This window comes from Trifolium pratense, linkage group LG2, assembly GCF_020283565.1.
Source record: "Trifolium pratense cultivar HEN17-A07 linkage group LG2, ARS_RC_1.1, whole genome shotgun sequence".
NCBI classification, from domain to species: domain Eukaryota; kingdom Viridiplantae; phylum Streptophyta; class Magnoliopsida; order Fabales; family Fabaceae; genus Trifolium; species Trifolium pratense.
In genome coordinates, this window is record NC_060060.1 from 74,156,831 (window position 1) to 74,182,138 (window position 25,308).

At 32.5% G+C, this 25,308-nt stretch overlaps 2 protein-coding genes across 4 annotated transcripts; both read left to right on the forward strand.

Moving 5' to 3' along the window:
• The first annotated feature begins 9,433 nt into the window (after positions 1–9,433).
• Positions 9,434–15,061, forward strand: LOC123908192 (protein phosphatase 2C 70). 2 transcript variants are annotated; one of them, XM_045958749.1, is made up of 13 exons: positions 9,434–9,699; positions 9,807–9,921; positions 10,033–10,227; positions 10,332–10,507; positions 10,593–10,751; positions 11,803–11,946; positions 12,054–12,115; positions 13,202–13,337; positions 13,487–13,581; positions 13,990–14,105; positions 14,200–14,329; positions 14,704–14,758; positions 14,848–15,061. In XM_045958749.1, exons 1-13 carry the CDS (start codon positions 9,544–9,546, stop codon positions 15,001–15,003), a joined length of 1,695 nt encoding a protein of 564 aa, XP_045814705.1. In that variant the 5' UTR covers positions 9,434–9,543; the 3' UTR covers positions 15,004–15,061. The 2 variants fall into 2 exon arrangements, with proteins under 2 accessions (XP_045814705.1, XP_045814704.1); XM_045958748.1 differs by having other exon boundaries at positions 9,807–10,227.
• A 2,003-nt stretch (positions 15,062–17,064) lies between these two features.
• Positions 17,065–24,224, forward strand: LOC123907328 (probable ATP-dependent DNA helicase CHR12). Of its 2 annotated transcripts, XM_045957539.1 has the most exons (12): positions 17,065–17,475; positions 17,580–17,739; positions 18,257–18,321; positions 18,763–18,951; positions 19,130–19,279; positions 19,677–20,072; positions 20,222–20,481; positions 20,604–20,822; positions 21,199–21,406; positions 21,481–21,634; positions 22,143–22,748; positions 23,340–24,224. In XM_045957539.1, exons 1-12 carry the CDS (start codon positions 17,347–17,349, stop codon positions 24,029–24,031), a joined length of 3,228 nt encoding a protein of 1,075 aa, XP_045813495.1. In that variant the 5' UTR covers positions 17,065–17,346; the 3' UTR covers positions 24,032–24,224. The 2 variants fall into 2 exon arrangements, with proteins under 2 accessions (XP_045813495.1, XP_045813496.1); XM_045957540.1 differs by lacking the exon at positions 17,065–17,475 and having other exon boundaries at positions 17,602–17,739; positions 18,746–18,951.
• The last annotated feature ends 1,084 nt before the right edge of the window (positions 24,225–25,308 follow it).

The following is a 25,308-nucleotide window of genomic DNA, read 5'->3' on the forward strand; positions in this document are numbered from 1 at the left end:
AAAGGCCATGCCACTAATTGGATTCTCCCAAATATTGCTTGATAGTGATTGCTTCCATGTTTATACCCCTTATTCTTACAACCATTTTTCACACTTTCTTTGTTGATTAATATAAGACTCTTTATAGTGGAATTCGGTCCAGCACTGTCAACATGACAGTCCGAGCTACATTCATCAGCAACAGCAGCAGGTAGTTTGACAGCAACCACCGGTGGATTGGTATAAATGCAATGTCGACGCAGGGTTTTATAATGATTTAAATAGAACAAGTGCAGGTTGGTGCTTAGGAGATCATACCTGACGATTTGTGGTGACTGGTACATCTTGGAATGAAGGGGAGTGTACTATAACGGAAGGGGAATGGATCGCATTACTTGAAGCTATGAAAAGTATGGTGCAAAGAGGTATCACACATGTTATATTTGAAATGGATTCGAAGAGTGTGGTGGATGCAATCCATAAGCTAAGTGACGGTAACTCGGAGTTTAGTTCACTTATATGTAACATCAATAATGTATTGTTGTTAAATCCAAACTTTGTGGTAAAATTTATTAAACGACAAGAGAATATGGTAGCTCACATGCTTATTGGGCGGCCATTTCTTAGTATAGTCGCTGTATCTTTGAGTTATTACCTCTATGTATTACTTATTTATTAATTATATATACAAGACTATTTATAAGTCACTAGATTTTGTCTACTAGTGAGGGATATATGTAGTATATTATAAGTCTTGGGTTCGATCCCCATCTTATCGTAAACAAAAAAAAATAGACTCTATAAATTTTCATATTTAATTTACCACTAAAAAACATAAATGCATTTTCATAATAATTGTAGAGAATAAATATTGTGGCTAATGCTATGGTGGATTCACCGTGGACAAGTGATATACCGAATATGAATTTTACAAAATTCAACGTTGGATTAAAAATTTATATCGTATAGATCATCCTTACATTTTTTTGAAAATCATTTGATATGTTATTGAGACCCATCAAGATTTACGTTATTTAATAAACCGTTAATCTTGATGTGTCTCAATAACATATCAAATGATTTTCAATTTTTCTATGGATGATTTATATGATCTAAACTTTCAATCCAACGGTGAATTTTGTAAAATTCGTATTCGTTATAATGTTATTCATAACTAGTCCATCATGGACCACTTGATGAAGTGGTCCATATTAGAATTTACCTAAATACTGTGTATAAAATTAACACATATTTCAAACAAAATTATTACTTAGGTCATTATTTTTAATATTTGTAATTTGGGTCTTGTTAACATGTGCATATAGGGCACATGTTAACTTAATATAGAAATTCAACATTTAATAATACAAAAAATTTAATGCTTGAAAAGTTAAAATGCACAAATTCTAAAGCATAATTTCTATTTTTAATTCCTTAACATGTGTCATATATGCACATGTTAACATTCTCCGTATAATAATTTTTGCCTAAGATTCAGCTTATTTTTCTTTTTTTCTTTTAGTGATATTCATACCAAACATGCACATATAGTGGATTTTTAATTCTATTCAAAAAGCCTAAAAGGAAGAGAAGAAAAAATCAGCCCACAGACTTTGAAAAATAAAGCGCAAGTGCTCATTTATTTCTCTATTTTCCAAAAGGATGAACAGAATGTTGTTGTGAGCAACAAAAATCAGACCAAAAGGGTGTTTTTCAAATTAAACAATCATAAAATTGTGACATAATAAATGGTGTGTTTGGTACATGTTGGGATTGGGAAGACTGTGCTATATGCATATGCATAGCATATAAACGTTGGTTATGTTTGAAAATGAATTCTTTTCATTGAAAATTTTTCAATTGTTATATTTCAACCACTCAATTCAATCTCTTTTTTTTTTATATATATAATTTATCTCTTTTTTTCTCTCTTATATTTAATGGTAGGTAGCAATTAAGAAAAAATTACAATGAGAGAATCCACTCTCGTTATGTTTAGACAAAATTGTGTGTCATGAAAACGCGATCCATGGCTTTATTTTTATGTACAACCTTTTGATCGTGTAGATCAGATTGATGCGACTTCGCCGGCGTTTACGGTGGTTGAGAGCGTTGAGACCCCTGTTGAAGCGGAGGGGGGTTGTGTACCTGCAGGCACTCCGACGCTCAAGTCAGTTTGTGTGTAAAGGTTTTCTTGCTAAAAATAATGCGTCTGGTGCAAATGAAGTGAAGTCACATATATATAGCCCCCAGCGCTGGGCCAAAGCCCTTGATGGCATTGATGGCCATCAAGTGGCTGCCGGAAAACGGCTAAGGAGCCATGATGTGCAGTTAATGCTCATCATTCCGGTGTCTAGACGTTACAGAAGCCAAGGAGAAGTAGCCGTTGATATCTCGAGCATCTATGGTGTGCCCGACGATTAGGGGTCATCTCGACTATACAAGCTCGTTGGTTTGCGTACCGAGCTTCTAAGTTCGGCCCAGAACACCTTTGAAACTCAGATATACACATACTCAGTATTTTCTCCCATGCACTTAATCATCATTTACTTTTTTAGTACTAACTTCAAAATCAATATGATGAAGGTTACACAAAGAAATTTTAAAGTGTGTGCGGACACACTAAACTTTGAGTTCAATTCGCCCCCACCATTTTGTGTCAACCAGATGTAAATGGGTAACTGATGAATCTTATTCATGATGCTTTGAATCGTTGACATGAATTGCACATTCATATTAAGTATATCGATCAATGATGATTTATATAGAATAAAGTTCTCTCATTTACTCTTGTGTGCTAGAGAAAGGAAGAAATGACCTATAAATATTTTTGACATAATTTTGACTCATCATTACATAAATTTTGTTTTCTTCTTCGACCTATAAATTATCGCTATCTATAAAGAAACTTATGTCGAACACTACTGGACTACTTGACAAAAAAAAAAAATATGTTAATATTTGAATTGATTGCTATATAATATATTTCACACTTCTCTTTTAAATGATTCTATTCTATATTTCTCGCCATAAAAGTATTCCATCCATATGATATTAATAAGGTAGTGTGTTTTTAGTAAATTATTAAGTGCTCAATATTTTGAATAGATCATACATAGATACAGTATATAATTATACAGCTCGATGATTGCGGTTGGATTGGTCCTTTGCTTCTTTATTTTCTAAATAAATGAGGCATCTATTCATACCCAAAGTAGCAAAGTTTTTCCCACAGCCATTACCCTAATAATAATATGTACGGATATCTCATAAAGACCAAAAGCCATATGAAATATGAAAAGGAAATTAGTGATTCTCCACTATGATCGAGTATGACCATCACTTTGGTACCGTCGGCTATGCTTAGCCAATGAATCTTAAACATGTTTTCTAGAGAGTAAAGTTTAATGTTTAGTCTTTCCTTCATCTTTCTCATTCTCTTACTTCATAAGAAAAAAAATAAAGCTAACTAAATTGACAACCTAAAACCCCCCATGTAATGAACCACCCTACCCCAAATTATACTTAAAGTTTTTCAATGTTTCATTTTTCTTTCGGGTCTGTCCGCATGCATGTGGTTATTGTTAAATTTGAGAATTAAGTTTAACTCTCATATCGGATTTGAGATTTTTTAACAATAATCATATTTAAAAGATGTAGGGTACTATAAAATTCTTACTTTTATTCGCTTTATCTTTTAAAAGTCAAATTTATGGTAGACCATTTTTTGAGTAATCAAGATGGTATATATATAAGTCATCACTCTTATCCACTTAGTTTTTTCAATTTGTGAGGGTCGTTCTTCGGTAAAAAAAAAACTAATTATTGAAAAAACATGATGTATTCGGTTTAATGAGCGATTAATTTGAGAGATACTAATTTCACCATTCATTAGTGACTGCTCAATTGAACTTTCTTGAGTTCCTTGATCATTGTGATTATTTGTTCTTGTTTTTGTCTATAGCCATAATAATATCTTGAGAAGAAATAGAGAAAACCGACAATGAGAGTTCAATTCAAAATACTAATTCATTAAATTAATTAGAGTTTTATAATTTAAGTATCGCATTAAACTTTCATTTTTACTACAGTATTACAAATGACTGCACATTAGAGTTGGAGCAAACTATTCTCAATTGATATTAATTTATTAATTACGTCATATCTCATATTCTTGGAAATATATAATAATTTTTCTTCCCACCTAAAAGTACTTTTAATACTTTTTGAATAAGCATTGTAATGTATTTGTAGCTTGGAAAGCTAGCTTCTTTCCCAAGTAAACACCATATATTTATGTTATTATATGCACAACTCGTACCAATAGAGAGAAAAAAACATGACATGACCAAATTTTGCATAGTGTCTATATGTGTTCCCCTTACCAATCTTTAATCTGACTAGTAATCTTATGAGAGAGAAAAAATGATATTTGCATCAGAATCCATTTATAAATGCATGAGGCTCTTTAGCTTTGTTTATATTAATGGAGAATCTTTTAACTAAGTGTACGTCATGGTCACTTAATTAAGTGAAGCCTATAGTTAGTCATGCTTTCAAATTGTTTCCCTATTAATTTATAAATTTATACATTACTATATGAAACTTTATAGGGAAGGACAAGAGAATCCAATTCATGTGGCTCACACAAGCAAGTAAAAAAATAAAGACTAATTAAATGTTTCCACAACTCATTTTTTGGACCATGTGTATGTGCTACTTACTTTCTAATTATTGTAGTTATTTTTTTAACCATGTTCCTTCTTTTCAACTTAATAAAAATAAAATAATCATGAGAGACTATTTTAGGTAAGCATGACAACTAAACAGTGGTATTAAACAAATTGCTAATTACAATATTAGGTAACTATAAAATTTATGTTTATTGAGCCCAAAAGGTTTAAAAGCTGCTTATAAATATATATCATAGTTGAGACTTGAGACAGTGACAAATTAAACTAGCATTTCACAAGTGCAAATAGCTATTGTTTCTAGCTAGTCTCAACTGGAATAAATGACGTCTCACCAATTAGTATGTTAATTAGTGTGTGCTGATTAGCAAAACAATCGGTAAATTATACGTTAACTCTATTGTAACAACAGGACACTAAGATCAGAAGCAACAATGGGCTAATGATTTAAGAGAGAGCACAAGAGATTTTGACACTTCTATTCAAAATCTTAAATTAGAATATGAATCATGACATATAAACATTTAAATTTTATATTTTAATTTAATTAAGAACAAATTTATAAAAGTAATATTATACTGTGATTTTATTAGATGAACATGTAAAAATATTATACGATCAATCTCTTTCTTTTATATATTTAATATTAAATATTAAATTTGTTCATAGTTGATAAGATATAAATCACTCATAGTCCCATACATACATGTGGAATCCATTTTTTTTTTATTTTTTCTTACGAATTAAATCAACAAGAACTAAATCTCAATGGATCATGATAACAAGACTCACTTAGAATACTCCGTCGCATAATTAACCTGGAAATTTCTAAAAAAATTATAAAGACTAGATTGACCATCTTACTATTTTATCTTTAACAAATTACTGTAGTAAAGTGTCCAACATATACAGTGCTACTAGCTCAACATACATGATGAAGTCATGAACTCAATTTCTATGGATGGATGATGGTGACTCAGCTAAATAAACCTCTCCATGAGTGACAAAAATTACACGTTTTAAAAGCATTTACATTATTTTAATTTAATATTAATATGCATGTTGATGTCACGGATACTTTGTTATATGGGAAAGAGATGAGAAGTCTAATTATTAGAAGAACAATATCCAATAAATTAAAAAAAGGTATAATCAATATTAAATTGTTGTAAACAGAAAAGGTTTTTGAATTATAATCCCCTATGAGACTCCTGACGTATTTGAGGAAAAAATCTCATGAAAATAGGAGGTCTTATGATTAGGCCCACGATTATAAGAATGAATCATAAAAATCAATGAGATTATAATCCATGAGATTAATTTCTCATAATTGGAAGAAGTTGTCTTGACTCCAACTTGAAGAAATAATTTGAATGTTGCCCGATTCAAATGATAAGAAATATTTATGGTCTGACTTGTGGTATAATAGTATTGGATTAATAGAAAAGAATTAAGTTCAATTTTTTTTATATGCAATTTTCGTGTTTTTTATGGGTGGATTTTTAGATGATCGATCATTAGTTTTTTCCTAGTCTCTCTAGATGCTTCCTAGTAGTGCTCTAAGTCATCACAGTGACTGGTGAAAATTTATAATCATGTTTAGTGTTTATTTTCTAATGCATATGATAAATGCATAGAAGTGAGAAATAAACTTTACTATGTCATGGTTAGGCTATAAATGCGATCTAATGTACTTCTCAAATAATAACTTAAGTTTAATCAATGTGAGAGTCTTTTTATTGTGAGAACTTTTCTTTTGTTCTTAGGTCAAGAACTTTATAGTGTTGGTTCTAGTGGCAGTCTTGGTCAATATCTCACTTTGCTAGATAACTTTGATTCTACTGGTAGGTCACAGTTACTGTTAGGGTAAAATTTCTTACCTGTTTTCAAGACGATCCTAAATAGTCGCTTATCAAAATCTTTTTTCTTTTTATAAAAAAGAATAACTATTTTAAATATTTTAATAACACAATTTTTTTAATAACGTACCATTATATATAATATAATTAGATATATCCAGAAAAATGATCTCATTTGTTGACCACCAACTACCCCCTCATATTTTCATCAATCAAACACAATTTCATTTCTTCATGAAATATCCGGTCAATTTGAAACACGTTCATGGGGATGTAGTTTGGGCAGGATGCCATTGAATAGTCTGAACATAACCAAATCACTAATCACAAGAAAAACTAATCATTAATACAATTTCTTAATCACAAACTAATAAATTTAATTTATACAATCAGTTAATCAAAATTACACTACAACGTATAACCTAACCTGCTAAAACCAAACTAAGAATCATTATAAAATTGATTAACACTTACTTGTGAATAAAAATAAAGTCTCTATGATGTTTGCTTGATGGAATAACAGAGATGAAACAAGAGTATATAGGGATTTGGAGTTAGTATAGCATATTTTGTTCAACAAAAAACGTAATTGAACAATTAACTTATTGGTTCTGCATATTATAGAATCACTTTGGAAAACATTTTTTAAAATTCAGCGAGCGGAAAATATTTTCCAAAGTTTCTTCCACTGTAAAAAATAGATTCTGAAATATATTTAAGGGGCAACAAAATAAAATTGAAATGTCCGGGAGAAACATGGGTGTAAAGAGATACCCAAGTTTGTGAGTTTTTCTTCTTCCACCCTCGTATTTTGTTTCTACCCCCGGTTTTCTACTTTTGCCCTTAAATACTTTTGCCCTGAAAATGAGTGATTTGAGATCGCATTTTCCGAATTTTGTTTGCTTTGAAAAAAAACTTTGGAATGTAAGTTTCAAATTTTTTCCAAATTTGAACTAGAAAAACTTCATAAAATGCGTTCTGAAGTTTTTATACGAGGACAAAAATGAAAAAAAATGGGGCGTAAAAAAGAAACACGGGGAATGGAAAAAGAAAAATTCCAAGTTTGTTTGTTTTTTTAGTGTAAAACCGAAGATCAAGTAAGAAAAAAGTGGGCTCCAATATTTCGCATGGAATCTGTAAAACTAGGCCGAGGTTCAAAATAATGGACTGTTAAACACACCTCAAATTTTAATTTTAATACCTCCTACGTTCACAAGAAATGACTAAAATACAAATACCTCTACAAATCTCAAACTAATTTTTTCTTCTTCCCACTGCTGATCATCTCCCCCATAACAAACCCCTCCTCCCAACCTCTCACCTTTCATCTATCAAGTCTACCACCATCTCTCACCTTAATTCAACGAGGTAACTCGGCAAGCATTATTGTTCTGTTTTTTGTTTTTTTAAAACATTCTATTCTTGAAACTTACTGCAGACATGTCTAAATTTAAATTTTTGTGCATGTAAATTTTTTCAAAATGTAGAAGATTTGATCTTCTACTCATCTGAAAATGAGTGGTTGGAACATGAAAGAATAACTGTTATTTTGTTTATATTTTATCATATTATTATCTTACTTTATATCATATTTTTTTTCTCTATATTGTGCATCAAACAAATGCTAAATGTAAAATGGAGAATAATTACTTGGAAGTGATGTACATAAAATTAATTAAAGGGTATAATATTTATTTATTTTGATAAAAATAAACTCAAATTATTTCATTGAGCAAAATAAGACCAATACAAGATAGAAATAGAAGATACAATTGAAAGAAGAAAAAAAACAATTAAAATTACATTGAAAACTTAAAGTGACACTTATTTTAAGACGAAATGTAATTCCAACATTATCATCCATTAATCTCACACGTTATCGGGACTAAATGCAAGAGTGGAAAGCGAGTGGGCTCCTCACAGTTTAAATTTGTTCAAAAGTAGGGTGGGACAAAACAATTTAAGTTGCCGAGTACAAAATCTCATTCCACGTTATCTATTTGGTAACTGATCAGTCAAACAATTATATCTTTTTATGTATTTATTTACCGATCAGTCAAACAATTATTTATTAGGTAACTCGGCAATTATCTTTTTCCTTTATTTTTTTTATTTAAAAAAGAGCGAAAATATCACAATCAATAAGGACTGCAAAATAAGAACCAAAGATAACGAAAATTACAAAGAAAAAAAAACAATGATGCATTAGTAAACTATATAATATTATTACCTACAATGAATTGTTTCATGTGTAAGAATTTTATATCACTTAACTATAGGCTATGCATTAGTCATAAATTTGACTTTCGCCTCATATTTATAGAAAAAGTTTGGTTGGTGCGAAGAATTTATCTTATGCACCACGAATTTTTTCAATAAATTTTTTGTTTTGGGGTTACCATGATATTGATACAAAATTTTCATTGTCGTTAGCGATGACTAATCTCAGTTGGGAAACATGTGAGACACACAAGGTGAGTTCTTCCCTCCCAACCTAATTTTTTCCATACGCGTGAGCAAAAAATTGAACCTCTAACCACATGTCTAAGGGGACCAAAATTCTTACCACTTGGATCAATTATTTGTTGGTTTTTCAATAGAAATTAATCACACCTAAACTAAACTAAACTATGTACCAATAAAATGACGATAATACAAATAAAATAAAATAAAAACTAATATATGATATGATTTGTTTTGTAATAAAAAATGGTAAGATAATCCTCGTGAACTTAGTTCAATTAGTAGAAACATCGTACATATACTCCACTTATGCGGGAGCTGAAATTCCAGTTCCGAACACTTCATTTATTCACTTTCCACTTATCAAATATGTAGTCACGGGGTAACTAAAAAAATGTAAAATATAAACATAAATGGAAAAAAGAAAGAAATAAAAAAAAAAAATTATGCGACCATTTCAATCAAAGTGCGAAGTTGTCGCAAACCCAAACCCAATCTGAAGAAGAAGAAGAGAGAAAAAACAAAACAAGAGAGAGAAAGAGAAAGGGAAAATGGAACATACGATGCTACAAACCATTGTGACTGTGCTTCTTCTCCTTATGCTTCTTCTCATCTTCGTTTTCCTCTTCTTTCTCTTCAAACCATGGCGCTTCTTTTTCTCTTCTCGCTTTCGCTCTTCTTCCATCAACAACAACAACAACAACAAGGTAGTTAGTTACATACTCTTCTTCCTAATAATAATCATCATTTTCTTAACCTAATTATTAATATTTCTAAAATCTCTGATCCCAATTTATGTTATTCATTGATTTAGGGTTCTATTGGTGGTGGTGAATTAGAAAGACCACTTGTTGAAGATGATGTTAATGCTTCTTCTTATAATAATCAGCATAATCATAATGAATTACCTAGAGATTATGATCTTGAAGGTGCGTGTTATCCTAATGAAGTTAATTTTCGTTCTCCAAGAACACATGGACAAGGACTTGTTCATAAACAAAGGCTTCATAATCATTCTGTTTCACCTAATTTTCCACAAGGTGATACTTTGATTGTTGATGTAATCTCTGATCATCATCATTCTGAAGATGTTGCTGATGTTACTCAAGTATTTAAGCTACCTCCTCCACCTCTTTTAGCTCAAATTCATCAAAAACCTAATAGTACTACTACTAATAATAATAATCAGAATGATAGAGTGCAAGATTTTGTGCAAAGAGATATCACTGATCAAAGTAATTTCTGTAACTCTTTTTACTCGGATTCAGTTATGTTTTTTTTACTTTGTGTATTTGCATTGTCTTAATTTGCTCAACATATCTTTCTGTTAGAACTGCAGGAAGTTGCCTTACTTTGGAGGTTATCACCGGTCCGTCTTGTGGATTACGATGTTCCGTGCAGTCGACGAATCCCTCTCGTCTACCGCTGACGTTGGGAAGGGTTTCTCCTAGTGATTTGTTGATAAAGGACTCGGAGGTGTCGGGAAAGCATGCTTTGATCAAGTGGAATTTGGATGTAAACCCTATTTCTCTATTTGACTTGTAATTGATGTATGTTTGTTATTCTGTGTAATAATTGTTTTTAAAATTGAGTTTTTCAGAATATGAAATGGGAGTTGGTAGATATGGGTAGCTTGAATGGAACACTTTTGAATTCTAAGTCAATCAACCATCCTGACACTGGAAGTAGGCATTGGGGAGATCCAATGAATCTTGCTAATGGAGATGTTATAACTCTTGGGACAACATCAAAAATAATTGTAAGTGTTTCTTATGTTTAGGTTTTTTTTCATTACCATAGATCGTAGATGCAAAGCTTGCTTAAACTTGTATGCATGATACTAGTTGTGTGAAACGCTGTGTGTTACTTTTAGAGGCCAAATAGATTTAAGTTGGTAATTTATAATTGCAGGGTATTTTGCTTTCCTTGAAATCCAAGATTTGTTTTTGACGGAAATATATAGTCTTGTTTCATGCATGCAAGCGTATAAGAGGGAAAAATTGATTGATAAAACATAGAATATGACTATTTCTGTGAGATACATTTAGAATAACTTATGCATTCAAAATAAGACTTTAGCTAGATCGAATCTGGAATGTAGTTATTTTTTGTTTAAGAATGATGTGTTTAGTTCCTGAAATTAAAAATGATGTTTTTAGTTCCTGAAAAATTGTCGATATTTGAAATTTTCCCTAATTGGATCTTATTCCTTTTCAAGTTCTTACATTTAACGAAATTGCGTGTTTTTAGTCCATAACGAATTCAACGACGAAAAATGAGTGAAATTCAAATAAGGACTAATTTTAAAAAGTCAGTATTTAAGGAATTAAAAACTTATTTAAGCCTTATTTTTTTCCTTTATACACTTTTTCGAAGTCTCTATTGTAATTCAATTTTAATTTTTAGAAGGGTTTAATATCATTAAAATCGATTTGGAGTTAAAGGATTTAATATCATTACATATGATTAATGAAAGAGCTTTTATTATGTAGATTGATCAATGTAGCCATCCCTACCTAGTCACAAAGGTTTTGGTGGTGGTTGGTGTTGTGTTGCTGAGTTAGTTTTATCTGTTTTGCACTGCTCTTTCATTTACATTGATGTGGTATACTCAAAGTGAATATCGACTACCGAGTATGTTGCTGGTGTTATCTTTCTATGCAAAGATATTAAGAAAAATTTGGTCTATTCTACAATGTCTCAATTGGGTTATATGATGCTAGCTTTAGGTATATTATAGATTTTGCACTTTTCCTGTAAAAAACATTCCTATTTAATCTGCTATGTGATTTAATGTATGGCATTGATAGGTTCATATCACTTCACAAAATCCTCGTCACATTCCCTTTGGAGTTGGTATGGCATCAGATCCCATGGCTTTGCGTCGAGGAGGAAAAAAACTTCCTATGGAGGATGTTTGCTATTATCAATGGCCTCTACCTGGATTGGATCAGGTTCTGGATTTATTAATTACTCTTCTTCAATGTAGATTTATCTCTTCAACTGCTTTGTTTCTCACTTTCCTGAGGGAGCTAACCCACTTCTTGTGCCTAATTTTCAGTTTGGTCTTTTTGGCATTTGTGATGGGCACGGTGGTGATGGGGCTGCCAAATCTGCTAGCAAGTTAGTATTTTCTGCCTTAGGTCAGCCATGTTTGATGGTTGCCATTTTAATGAAACTCATAGGTTAATGCTTGCCGGTTCTTTACTTTGCCCTATTTAGGTGTCTATGTACAGTGGCTTGATGATTAGAAATAATTTAATCTAGTCAAAGAGTATATTGTCAGTAGTTGTGGGCTGTGAAGGTGGACCTCTTTAATCCATAAATGTGCAGATCACTATTACATCCGAACATCTTATACTGATTGTTCTATAATTTGTCGTGGCTGATCCAACTCTCTCCCATATTCTTTAGTCACTTAAATATATTTAATACGTAGATATTTTTATGCTGTTTCAGTTATTTTCATATCATAGTTGATCAAGTTATTAAATAATGAACTATGATATTCAATTGACTGTATCGACTTGTCTACTATAAGATTGTAATTGTGACTTTTATCTAAATCTGCCTTGGAATCTCATAGGATAGGATTCCGTAGAGGATAGGATTCCATAGTTCATTATATTTCCTAATTTGTTTCTTGATTTGATTAGGATAAGGATTAGGAGTCTAATACCGGTATAAGTAGGAGTTGGTGCTTTGTATTTTTATCACATCATTGTAAACAACAGAATATTCTTCATTGTCTGTTTTCTCTTTTTTCCCCGTCCCTATCTGAATCCATGTAATTCCTTTCGTGTTTTAGCCCATCAACATATGTAGATAGTAAGGATAAGCCAGGTCAAACAATTTTAGATTCACAAGTGCATGCTTGGATTTGTTCTGAAGTAATTCTTAGCCCCTTCTCGTAGATGTCACAAACCACATGCTTGATATTTTCTGGCACTCTAGTTTTATTGTGATTACCCACTAATAATAAAAACTAATGGATGCTAACTATAATATTATAATGATGCGGTGTCTGGACACGAAGAATTTCGCTACTGGCAATTTACAAAGAAAACTGGGGCCTATATAGTAAAACCAAATATTTACCAAAAGAACATTCCTTTTTAATTAATCAGCCTTCATTGCATATATTTTTGCCATCTGAATTCATGTTCCCTACCTGCAAAACATTACTAACTTTCTGTAATTATTTTTCAGACTCTTTCCTGAGATAATTGCTAGTATATTATCAGATTCATCAAAAAGGGAGAGGGTTTTATCACTTCGTGATGCTTCAGGTATCCTTCGAGATGCATTTTCTCAAACTGAAGCACGTATGAATAATTATTATGAGGTACTGTGTGGTCATTTTTATCTTGTTTGACTTAGGTGTGCTCACTTTGGTCTTGTTTAACTTTTCCGTATATGCATGAGTTTTTGGTCTTATTTTCTAAACTTTTGTATTAATGGTTTGTATATATTTTGATAACAAACTGAATGCAGGGATGTACAGCAACAGTGCTTCTGGTGTGGGCTGACTGTAATGATAATTTCTATGCACAATGTGCAAATGTTGGAGACTCTGCATGCATTATGAGGTATGTCTATCTACCCAACTGGACTGCTTAGAATGACTTGTTTGTCTTTTGAATGGGTGGGCAACATGACTATTGGGATATCAGAAACAAAATATTGGTTATGTTGGTTGAAGCTAGCTTTTCTCGTCTTGCTAATTGCTATGTTGAGATTCCTATAGTTCTGGAACTTTCAAAGTGGATAGCAGAGAAAATTGGTGAATGGAGACTCGGTTTCTCAAGCTGCTGTTAAGTGTTAATATCAATCAGCAGTTTTATCTTGTTATAAATTTCACGGCATTTTGGCATTGTTTTATATGCAACATTTGCATCCCAAATTGATGTCAGTGGTTATACTAGCTTGAAAATAATGGAATTCATGTGAGTGTACTCTATGACTGCACGAAACTCATTATTAATTATTTTTGTCAGTGTTAATGGCCAACAAGTCAAGATGACAGAAGATCACAAGATAGCGAATTATTCCGAAAGACTAAGAATTGAAGGGACCGGTGAACCATTAAAAGAAGGGGAAACCCGACTATATGGTATGAATGAGGAAAAATCACTGAAACAGAATTTTCCTGCGCTATACAATATTGGCATGGCACATTGCTGATTGTGGCCCTTAACTTGATGCAGGTATAAATCTTGCAAGGATGCTTGGGGACAAATTCCTAAAACAGCAGGATTCCCGATTCAGTTCTGAACCTTATATAAGTGAGCCCGTGCATATTCACCAAGCAAGCAAGGCTTTTGTTGTTCTAGCTAGGTGATTTGGCTTCTTATGCATGCCTTTTAAATTTCCATAGTTAAATATATATTCTGATCATTTTTCACCATCACAGTCTTTAAATAAAATTTTCCGTCCAGAAGGATTAAGTTATTCTAAAGTTAGTTTGTGTGAGTGAGCAAATAAGGTCATTTCCAATTGTGGTGAAATAACTGCCTTTATTTTCAGATTCACTTGCTCTCTTTAAAGGAGCTTTATTCCTTCTAGACAGTTTGCAAATTTACTGGCTTTATTTTGCAAAATCCAATCTTGGCTTTCCTCGTCAAATAGTTCATCACTAGTTTATTTGTTTGAACATTTGCATTTACTTTTGACCATGTTAAATAAAACTTTGACATCTCTTATATTTTCAGTGATGGGCTATGGGACGTTGTCAGCGTGAAGAAGGCGATTCAGCTAGTGCTCCAGGTTTTGTATTAACAAACTGTTTCTAGTAATATTTTTTTTTCCTATTTCCCACCAACTTGATCTAATTGTTTGCTTTCTTAACTGCACAGACAAGGGAGCGATACAATACAGATAGAGAGAATACAGCAGAAAAGATTGCTAGTATGTTGTTGAGTGAGGCTAGAACACTCAAAACAAAGGATAATACCTCCATAATATTCTTAGATTTTGATACCTTCAATAGTTTCTCTTGTAAAGTTGAATAGTATGAATTAGGAATAGTGTTACAGAGTAATGGTAATACAGGAATTTTTGTTTACTGGACTTGATCCATTTTCTGTTCTTCTCATGCACCTCATGGAACCAAAAAAAGAAAACAAATAAAAAAACGCAATGGTAGTTGCAGAATGTTAATATGAAATTGGTCCATCGAAGAGTTAACGATGAAATTATGTTGAGATCGTTAAAAATTTCCGGGTTATCATGTTTTGGTCAACTTTCGGGTTTATTATGTTATATATACAAAAATTTAATCTTCGTTTATCGGTGACTAATATTCGTTGAGTAATATGTTCGATTTTCTCAACTAAATTTTCTCGATGTATAACCAAAGCGATTGTTTGAATTGAAATGGAAAATTTTGTGCTATATCTATTAAAATTATTGTAAGAAAAATAATACTATATGTAGTATGAAAGAGAATGTGATTGTTGTGTTATTTAGTATGTGTTTAGTTCTGTGGTGGACATAATTGATTTTGACAGAATGAAGTTTGAGATAGGGGTGAGCATGAACCCGAGATCCGACTCGAAACCGATATAATCGACAACACATTGAAGCATTCGGTCGGGTGTGGGTCGGGTCTCGGGTCAACAAATTGCGAAAAACCGGGCATGAACGGTTGCATACGGGCGGGTGCGGGTCTCTAAAATTCTATCTCTCCATAACCGAAACCGACCGAACAACCATTAGATGCAAATTAATTTTTTTTCCTTCTCTCCCTCTCAATCTCATATACTCTTTTCTTTGTTATTTTTATCCATCTTTGATATAAGATAAAAATGTTATATTTTACAAAGCTTATAATTAATAATATGGTGATGAAGAAGGTGGGAAAAATATTCTAATATATATATTCTAGATCTATTTTAATTTCTACGTCTATTCTACTTGATATTTTATTGTCTTTAGATCTACATATTGAAAGAAATTAACTGCATCTAACCCTCTTTTTTTTTTTAATTTACTTCGTCTATCTTTTGTTCTAAGATGTGTAGAATGGAAACCAAACACACACTTAGCCTTTGTTTGTCGATGTCGAGTTTTGAGTTTATAATAACTAGTAAATTCATGAAAAAAAAAATATACGTTCTTTAACATTCTTTTTTTTTCACAAGCTTAATTTCACTAGTTTATTTTGATAAAGTTAATTCAATTAATTTACTGTTTAAAGCTTTGTAAAAAAAATGCTTTTTAGATTTATCATGTTTCTTTCTTTCAATTTTTTTTTGTCATCTTACTTGAAAAGGATTATATAGTAACCAAACTTTTTTTATCGTATGATATCTATAAGTTATTTTAACCGCTAATTTACTAAATATTATAAATTTAATCGGTTAATTTATTTGTTATCGGTTATTTAAGTTAAGGCAAGATTTCATAATTTCATAGGTCATAAAATTGGTAGAAAACACAAAGGACTAACTTAGGTCGATGATGAATGGCATATATATATATATATATATATATATATATATATATATATATATATATATATATATATATATATATATATAATCTAATTGTCTCTTTTGAAAAGATATCTTGTTGGTCAATTTAATATTTCCACCAAAATACTCTCTCTACTTTAATATAAGAAAAAAACATTATTTTTTAAATTTATGAAATAATTGATCATTGATGTATCAATCATTCCATGAATCTAAAAATAAATCATATACATCGACCATTCTATAAATCATAAATTCTCTTTGTATACATAAGCCATAAAAAATGACATGTAATTTTGCCACCAAGAAAATAATGATACCACATAAGTAAATAACGAAGTGTCATTACTCATACGTCATAAGATCACCCAAAACATAATTTTGTTAGTTTGAAAAAAATCAATATTCTTTAATTTAAGGAATCAAATTACTATTTATCAAATTTGAGAAACTAAATGAGTTCACCTTGAAATTACAAGGATTAAAATGTAGATTAATTCAATTTTTCAATAAACAAATAGTAAATAATTTGTCAAATACTATACTAGCTTTTTTGATTTTGCAAAATTAAAAGGGCATAATCGTCATTAAGGAAACATATTAGAAGGCGTGTTTGGCTGACCTGTATAAAGAGAACGGGGTTCCGCAATAGATATGGAGAGAGAAATCAGCGAAGAGAGGGTTTGTACAAATTGTACTTGTAGTTACTAGTTAGTTTAACATCGCGAAATAGTTACAGGGTTTTGTTTGCCACTGTCAATTACGAGTCATAACTCACTCAAACTCGCTCAGTAACACAGATTAATTCAAATATCGCGTTTGCATGCAATAAATTAATAAACAACGGTCCCGCCACTAGAAGAATCATAAGCTGAAACAATGGAACAAGCACTTATCGGTGCACTCAACCTTGTTTCTCGAAATCTTCCTCTTCCTCCAGAACTCTTCAACACCGTTTCTTCTATCTGTTACGGATCTGAACCCAAACCCCTCTCTCTCAACTCCGATGTATTAACTCACTATTTTCTCTACGCATTTTTGCTTAATTATCGATTATTAGTTTTTGATTATTCATAATTTTCTTAAGCATTTTTGCTTCTTTAATTCTTCAGGTTGATGCGAGCAAATCTACACAAGATGATGATTTATTGACAGAGCTTCAAGATGCTTTGTCTAAACAACGACCTAATTGTTCTTCAAGTTCTAAATTAAATAAAGCAATGCAAATTCGTACTCAATCTCGGATTCAGAATCGCTTAACTCAGCTTGAAGGTTATCAGTTTTACTTTAATAAATTACTACATTGTGTTGTGTGTTTTGTATTTGTTTCTTATATAATCTTATGCCTTGTACTTTGGATAAACAGCTTAATTTGCAGCTTATAGAGTAAGAATTTATTATATATAAGTGGTTGGTTATTAGAAGCTGTTTCGGTAACAAATGATAAAATAAAGTTTTTTTTTAAGTTATTATAAGATGTTTTCATAAACTATCATGAAGAGCTTATGAAATAAGTTGAAAACAACTTATAAATATGTTATATGATGTTTTCATAAGTTCTCTCATAAGTGTTTATCCAGTAAATAAGCTCAAATAAGGCAGTCCAAATGGGCCTTTGTATTCCACAACTTACTGTATGGATGTTGTTTTGTTTGGTATTTCTGGTTTTCTTATACTCCGACGAGCTTAGCAAACCTAAAGTTTCAGCCTGGAGATTGTTTTGGGACTAGTAATTATAATTAATTGGAATTGATGATCCTTAGTAGTGTTGATTATCATTTTTGAATAGGGTTGCCTTCAAACTGGGGAGACAACCTGCAGACAAAATGCTTGCTCGAGCTTTATGGACTAAAGGTGAAATTGATTCCTAAATCATTTTTTTTTTCTATGTTTAGTATCTTATGAGTGTTGTTTATATTTTCTAAGTATATGTTTGTTTTGGTGGTGGGTGAATTGTTAATGCACGTTGACTCTTAAGCTATGATTTATAGCTTTTATGTTTTCATGTTGAAATGCCATGACATTGTCGGTAGCGGTGAACAAATGGTCTAGCAATCATGCGCTAAATTGGTTATTGGATTTTTTTTTATAGTAACGCATTTAATTTTCCCATGCTTGTCGTATGCAAATGAATATCATTTCATTTATAATTATAGGTCTCGGTATATTGTGAAGAGCTATTTCTAACGACAAAGCTATTATTTTTTATATCCATATCTGCCTGCTTGCGTGTCAATTAAAGCCGAGAAATGACAAAAAAAACGTCCTTGTCGGCAAGGACTTTTTTTCTGGCAGCTAGCGGAGTTGCAAGGGAAGGTTCAAAAGGAAGTGAATTCTGAATATTGGCTTAATGTTAAATGTGCATATCCCGACAAGCAATTGTTTGACTGGGGCATGATGCGGTTGCGGCGTCCTCCTTATGGTATTGGAGATCCATTTGCCATGGATGCTGATGATCGAATAAGGAAGAAACGGGATGCTGAGGTGATTTTTATATTTCCCTGGTCAACTCCCCACTCCCCTGACTTTGTTTGAAACCACTTCCATGCTATAAATATTGTTGGTTATGGTTTGCAAATATTGATAATGACACTCCAAGGAAAAATGAGCATGAAATGAAATTTATTCATAATGCTTATCTCGTGTAGAACTTCAATTGCAGAGACTATCTATATTAGAAGAGCAAGCAAAAAGTGACATAGAGACCAGAACAAGAAGATTTTTTGCAGAAATACTGAATGCTGTCCGCGAGTCCCAGTTACAAATCCAAGGTTCATTGAAGAGGAGAAAACAGAGGAATGATGCTGTTCAGGTCCTCTATTTGTTCTGCTATCTTTCATTTGGTACAATACGTGTATGTTTATACGGGAAACTAAAATGTACAGTTGGTATACACTTTTTTGGCCTATTACAAACTACAAAGTACCAGTGAACTACTCTTATGATAATTAGATGTATTGACAGGAATGTGTTCAGAGTGTGTATGCACTTTCCGTTCCATACTGTAGGATATACAAGAAGACAAACTTCGTTTTTTTTTTCTTCAAAATACGTTAAAAATGTTGGAATTTGTTACTATCTTTATTTGGTCAACATGAAAAATTTGATGTTATTTTGGATGTCAGTTTTACCCATCTTTTTGGGTCGAAAGATCATTTAACTAATGTTGGCTTAATATGGATCACAAATTCTAGTAAATAATATTGCAGGCATGGCATGGAAGGCAAAGACAACGTGCAACTCGGGCTGAGAAATTGAGATTCCAAGCTTTAAAGGCTGATGATCAGGAAGCTTACATGAGAATGGTGAAAGAAAGTAAAAATGAAAGACTAACTTTGCTTCTTGAAGAAACAAATAAATTGCTTGTAAATTTGGGAGCAGCGGTTCAACGTCAAAGAGACTCCAAACAATCAAATGGTATTGAACCCTTGGAAGATTCAGAAGCTGCGTTACCACAGTCAGATGCTTTGAAGAATGAAATTTCTAAGGAATCACCTCTAGAGGATGATGAGGATTTGATGGATTCTGATCATAATGATGAAAATAGTGATTTACTTGAAGGTCAACGACAATACAATTCTGCCATACATTCAATTCAAGAAAAGGTAGATATCTGTGAATACTTTCTTAATAATTTTTTCATACATTGGAAATTCATGAAAATTGTGGTGCACCGGAATTCTAACTAGCACAGGGTTTAAGGTAGTCATTGTAATTCTCTAACTAACTTGTAGTACTCTGTAATTGTATATAGGTAACTGAGCAACCATCTATCCTTCAAGGTGGAGAATTAAGACCCTACCAAATAGAAGGGCTCCAGTGGATGCTTTCTTTGTTCAATAACAACTTAAATGGAATTTTGGCTGATGAAATGGGGCTTGGAAAGACAATACAAACCATTTCATTGATAGCATATCTTTTGGAATACAAGGGTGTGACTGGCCCTTTTTTGATTGTAGCTCCAAAGGCTGTTCTGCCAAATTGGGTCAATGAGTTCTCAACATGGGCTCCTAGGTATGTTCATGTTAGATATAGAAAAATTATTTCCTAACCTGTTCTCCTGGTTGGGAGAAGGTAATGGATTCTGCACATCATATTCACTTTCTAATCACATGTGCATTTTTGTTATGATTCAGCATTACAGCTGTTCTATACGACGGGCGAATGGATGAGAGGAAAGCAATAAAGGAAGAACTGTCAGGGGAGGGGAAATTTAATGTTCTGATAACACACTATGATCTTATAATGAGAGATAAAGCATTTCTGAAGAAAATCTACTGGAAATACTTGATTGTTGATGAAGGGCATCGGTTGAAGAATCATGAGTGTGCTCTAGCAAGAACCCTGGACTCTAGGTATGGCCAGTATCGGTGTTATGGTGATTTTAATTATGTTTGTTAGTATTGGTGTTATACTGTTGTTTATGCTCACTTCCCTGATAATGGGTATATTTAAAATCTGTGTGGGTCCAGCCAAAATTTCCTTCCCTTCTGAGCAAAGAAATGAATGGAGGCAGTCTCCCTGTCATTTATATGACATTTATTTCATTCCTTCCATCTTCTCTATGTTTCACAATCATTTCTCGCTCGGGGCTCTCTCTCTCTCTCTCTCTCTCTCTCTCTCTCCTTATAATTTTCATTAGATCATACTAACTCCCATTAATATAATTTCATTAGAATTTGGAAAAACAAAATTTACAAAATCTCCAATTAAAATTTTTCTTTTATGCAGCTATCACATTGAACGAAGACTTCTGTTGACCGGTACACCAATTCAGAACAGCCTGCAGGAATTGTGGTCCCTGCTCAATTTTCTTCTCCCAAACATTTTCAATTCAGTTCAAAATTTCGAGGACTGGTTTAATGCTCCCTTTGCAGATCGAGTTGATGTGTCCTTAACAGATGAAGAACAATTATTGATTATTCGCCGTTTGCATCAGGTGAGTTTATCTCCTGTTTCTTATTCTCTTGCTCTTATCAATGTCTTTCTAATATAAATCATTCCCTCTTCTAGGTTATAAGGCCCTTCATACTAAGAAGGAAAAAGGCTGAGGTAGAGAAGTTTCTTCCCGGGAAATCTCAGGTCATACTCAAATGTGACATGTCAGCCTGGCAGAAAGTATATTATCAACAAGTGACTGACGTGGGCAGAGTTGGGTTAGACAATGGTTTGTCTTAAATACTCTTAAACTTTAACTCAAAAAAATACTATATGTTTAACCTGAGTACTTTTTTTTGTATATTGACCTGGTTCTGTGAAAGGTATTTGTTTATTCCCATCCCACCCCATTGTTAGTTGGTCTTGGCTCTCAAAATTCAAAAACCTTGCTTAGTTGAATAGAAATATATCAGTTCTGCTTCTGCCCATCATTAAAAAGTAAATCAAATTTTATTTTTTCAATTCAGTTGGATATTAAATTGTAATCTATGTGTTCTATGTTTGGCACAAACTTCCCTCTCTATGTTGGAAAGAGGGAAATTTGTCCTGATATTTTTGTACATTGTAATCTATGTGTCCTGATATATATATATATATATATATATATATATATATATATATATATATATATATATATATATATATATATATGTATGTATGTATCTGTAACGTTGGTTTACCTGATTTCGTTAGAACTTCAGTTACAAACTTTTTACTAAATAGAGAACAATCTGTAGGTTCTGGAAAATCAAAAAGTCTACAGAACTTGACAATGCAACTCAGGAAGTGTTGTAACCATCCATACCTCTTTGTGGGAAACTATGATATATATAGTCGTAAGGAGGAGATTGTCAGAGCATCGGGGAAATTTGAACTTCTTGACCGCTTGCTTCCCAAACTTCGTAGAGCTGGTCATAGAGTCCTCCTTTTTTCACAAATGACTCGTCTCATGGATATTCTTGAAATTTATCTTCAACTTCATGATTATAAATTTCTTAGACTTGATGGCTCAACAAAAACTGAGGAAAGAGGTTCTCTTCTAAAGAAATTCAATGCTCCCGACTCTCCATACTTTATGTTTCTCTTAAGCACTCGTGCCGGAGGTCTTGGTTTGAACTTGCAAACAGCAGATACTGTTATAATCTTTGACAGTGATTGGAATCCACAAATGGATCAACAAGCTGAGGATCGAGCCCATCGCATTGGACAAAAGAAAGAAGTTAGAGTTTTTGTGTTAGTTAGTGTGGGATCAATTGAAGAGGTGATTTTAGAACGTGCTAAACAAAAGATGGGAATTGATGCCAAAGTCATCCAGGCAGGCCTTTTCAACACAACGTCAACAGGTTTGTTCTCATACTCTTGCTATGCCCCAAAAATATCTATAAGTTTTTCATTTTTGGATGGAGGGGGAAAGTGTTTCTTTTCTTTGTATGTTATTTTAGAATCAATTTCTTTGTATGTTATTAAAATAGGAGACGAGGTTTCTTTTGCTCCCTGATTCGGACTTAAGAACCAACATTATGAATTTATGTTTGCAAAATGATGCATATTCTATGTATAAACTTTGCCAAACAGCTCTTCTCCTGACATACAGAATGTGTCATGAGCCACGCCAAACTGCTGCTACCTTCTCAAACTCTTTCGGATGTTTGAGACATCCTTTATTGGAATGTTAACATGCGTTTTCATCTCATTTTCTCATTTGAGAAACTTTTTTGTTGGTTGAGCATTTGAGTGATGTTCGAATAATAAGTCAGTGAAGATGATGAATATTGAACTCCTAATTACATTGACTCCTTATTCTGGTTTTGAGCATTAGAGAAAGACATCTGCATTTACTTTGAACATACCCTGCCACCATTTAAATCTTCCTTGTTTTGCTTGCTAAATATTAACCATTTAAATATGAATATATGGTATTTTTATTTGTGCAGCCCAGGACAGGAGAGAAATGTTAGAGGAGATTATGCGTAGAGGTAGTAGCTCACTTGGAACAGATGTGCCAAGTGAGAGAGAAATTAACCGCCTTGCAGCTCGATCCGACCAGGAATTTTGGCTGTTCGAGAGAATGGACGAAGATAGAAGGCAAAAGGAGAACTACAGATCTCGTCTCATGACGGAGCATGAACTGCCAGATTGGGTATACTCTGCACTAAATAAGGATGATAAGGCCAAAGCTTTTGACATCAGTGGTATTACTGGAAAGAGGAAAAGAAAAGAAGTGGTATATGCAGATACATTAAGCGATCTACAATGGATGAAGGCTGTGGAAAGTGGACAGGATATATCTAATCTTTCAGCTAAAGGAAAAAGAAGAGTTCGCTTCCCTATTGACAGTCATGCACAAACGAGTGATGACACCAGGGAAGAAGAAAGGTTGTTACAGTTGAGCAACATGGCAATTGAGAGATCAAATGAAGATACTTTCAATGCGACCCCTGCCTCTAAGAGACTCAAGCATGAAGAAAGTTCCCATAAACATGGAATTGAAGATGCTGGAGGAAGTGGTTTGAACGAGAATGTATTAACCTGGAATACTCACAGAAAGAAGAGATCAAGCTATCTTAGTCAGGATTCATTATCTGATACCAGAGGGCAGAATGCTATTGGAAAAAGAACAAGCTAAAACTTATCTAAGTTTCAATTACTCAATGATGCCAGAAATTTTCCCCAAACATTTGAACCAGGTTCTGCTTTTAATTCTTTGAGTATGTCAAAGAGTTACTAGTAGATTGTTGTATCATTAAATGAAGATACTAGCAAGTTCCTTCTCACAATTGTAACGTTTATAGCCATTAGTGTAAAATCAGTTATTTTAAGAAGCCTATTTCACTGGTTCATTTCTATGCTTGCATAATAGTTGTTCGGACATACAAATTCAGAAAAAACACAGTTTTTGTGACGTATGGATGTATAAAGAAAGGTAAAATTATACCAAAAGTCTTTTATCTCATTTATTTGTAACACTTCTTGAGTCCTTTATCTTGTGTTTTGTTCTTGATTAGGACTTAATTGAGCCTAACAAATTTTCAAAAAGGTGATAGGTGAGATGAGAAATTTTCGAAAACAGATGCAACTTGAGCACTAACACTCAAGGTGGCATTTAGGGTGCACAAATTTGTGCACCATTCACAAGTTTCAAAAAACAAGATGAGGGGTTGGATTTTGCAGTCCTACTAAACATTAATGTGGTCTTTCAGTACTAGATTATTTTATATGTTGTCTTCTTTATTGACACAACAACACAACAACTGAAGCAGCAACAGAAATGAAATCCAAAAATTCAAGAAACAATTCTTATTCATCACCAACTTTTAACCCTAAATAATAACAACACAACAATTTCAACTCTCACCAATTTCAACCCATCACAACAACAACAACAACAACAAACCCTCCAAATCTCTAACCTTTCAATTTCTCAAAATCTGAGATTTGTGTGATTTTTAACTCACGAACCTTTTTATGATAGACTCACAAATCGTTCTTATTTAGATTTCGACTATACAGCAGTCTTGGTGTTCTTCTTTCTCTCAAATTCACTATTTTGAATATGCTATTTTTCCCCAATTTTTTTGGATCTGGATTTTTTTTTATTTCCCATATCTTTTATTAGCAATAATCTTCAATGAAATACTGACCAAGAACAGAGTTATAAACACAAAATCATAGTTGCAATTAAGTTGGATTTTTTTTTTTTGCAAAATTAGAAACATAAATTGCAGTTTTGAAAAGAAACGCAGTTACGCAGCAACAACGTTGACGGGTTAGATTTGATATTTGGGTGTGAGAAAGAATCTAGTGTGGATAGACTACTGTAAAACTGTGTTCCTTATTTGATCTAATGGTCAAAAATTAACTTATAAACTTATAAACTTGTTGATCTGATGGTCAACAATTTGT

What these genes read in the sequence shown, in the direction of transcription:
- LOC123907328 (XM_045957539.1), top strand. Translation starts at nt 17,347, where the DNA reads ATGGAACAAGCACTTATCGGTGCACTCAACCTTGTTTCTCGAAATCTT. An exon ending in AGAGGAATGATGCTGTTCAG is followed by an intron (nt 19,280 to 19,676) that starts GTCCTCTATTTG and finishes ATAATATTGCAG; the next exon opens with GCATGGCATGGAAGGCAAAG. An exon ending in CAGAGTTGGGTTAGACAATG is followed by an intron (nt 21,635 to 22,142) that starts GTTTGTCTTAAA and finishes AACAATCTGTAG; the next exon opens with GTTCTGGAAAATCAAAAAGT.
- LOC123908192 (XM_045958748.1), top strand. Translation starts at nt 9,544, where the DNA reads ATGGAACATACGATGCTACAAACCATTGTGACTGTGCTTCTTCTCCTT. An exon ending in AGGGGAAACCCGACTATATG is followed by an intron (nt 14,106 to 14,199) that starts GTATGAATGAGG and finishes AACTTGATGCAG; the next exon opens with GTATAAATCTTGCAAGGATG. An exon ending in GCTTTTGTTGTTCTAGCTAG is followed by an intron (nt 14,330 to 14,703) that starts GTGATTTGGCTT and finishes TTATATTTTCAG; the next exon opens with TGATGGGCTATGGGACGTTG.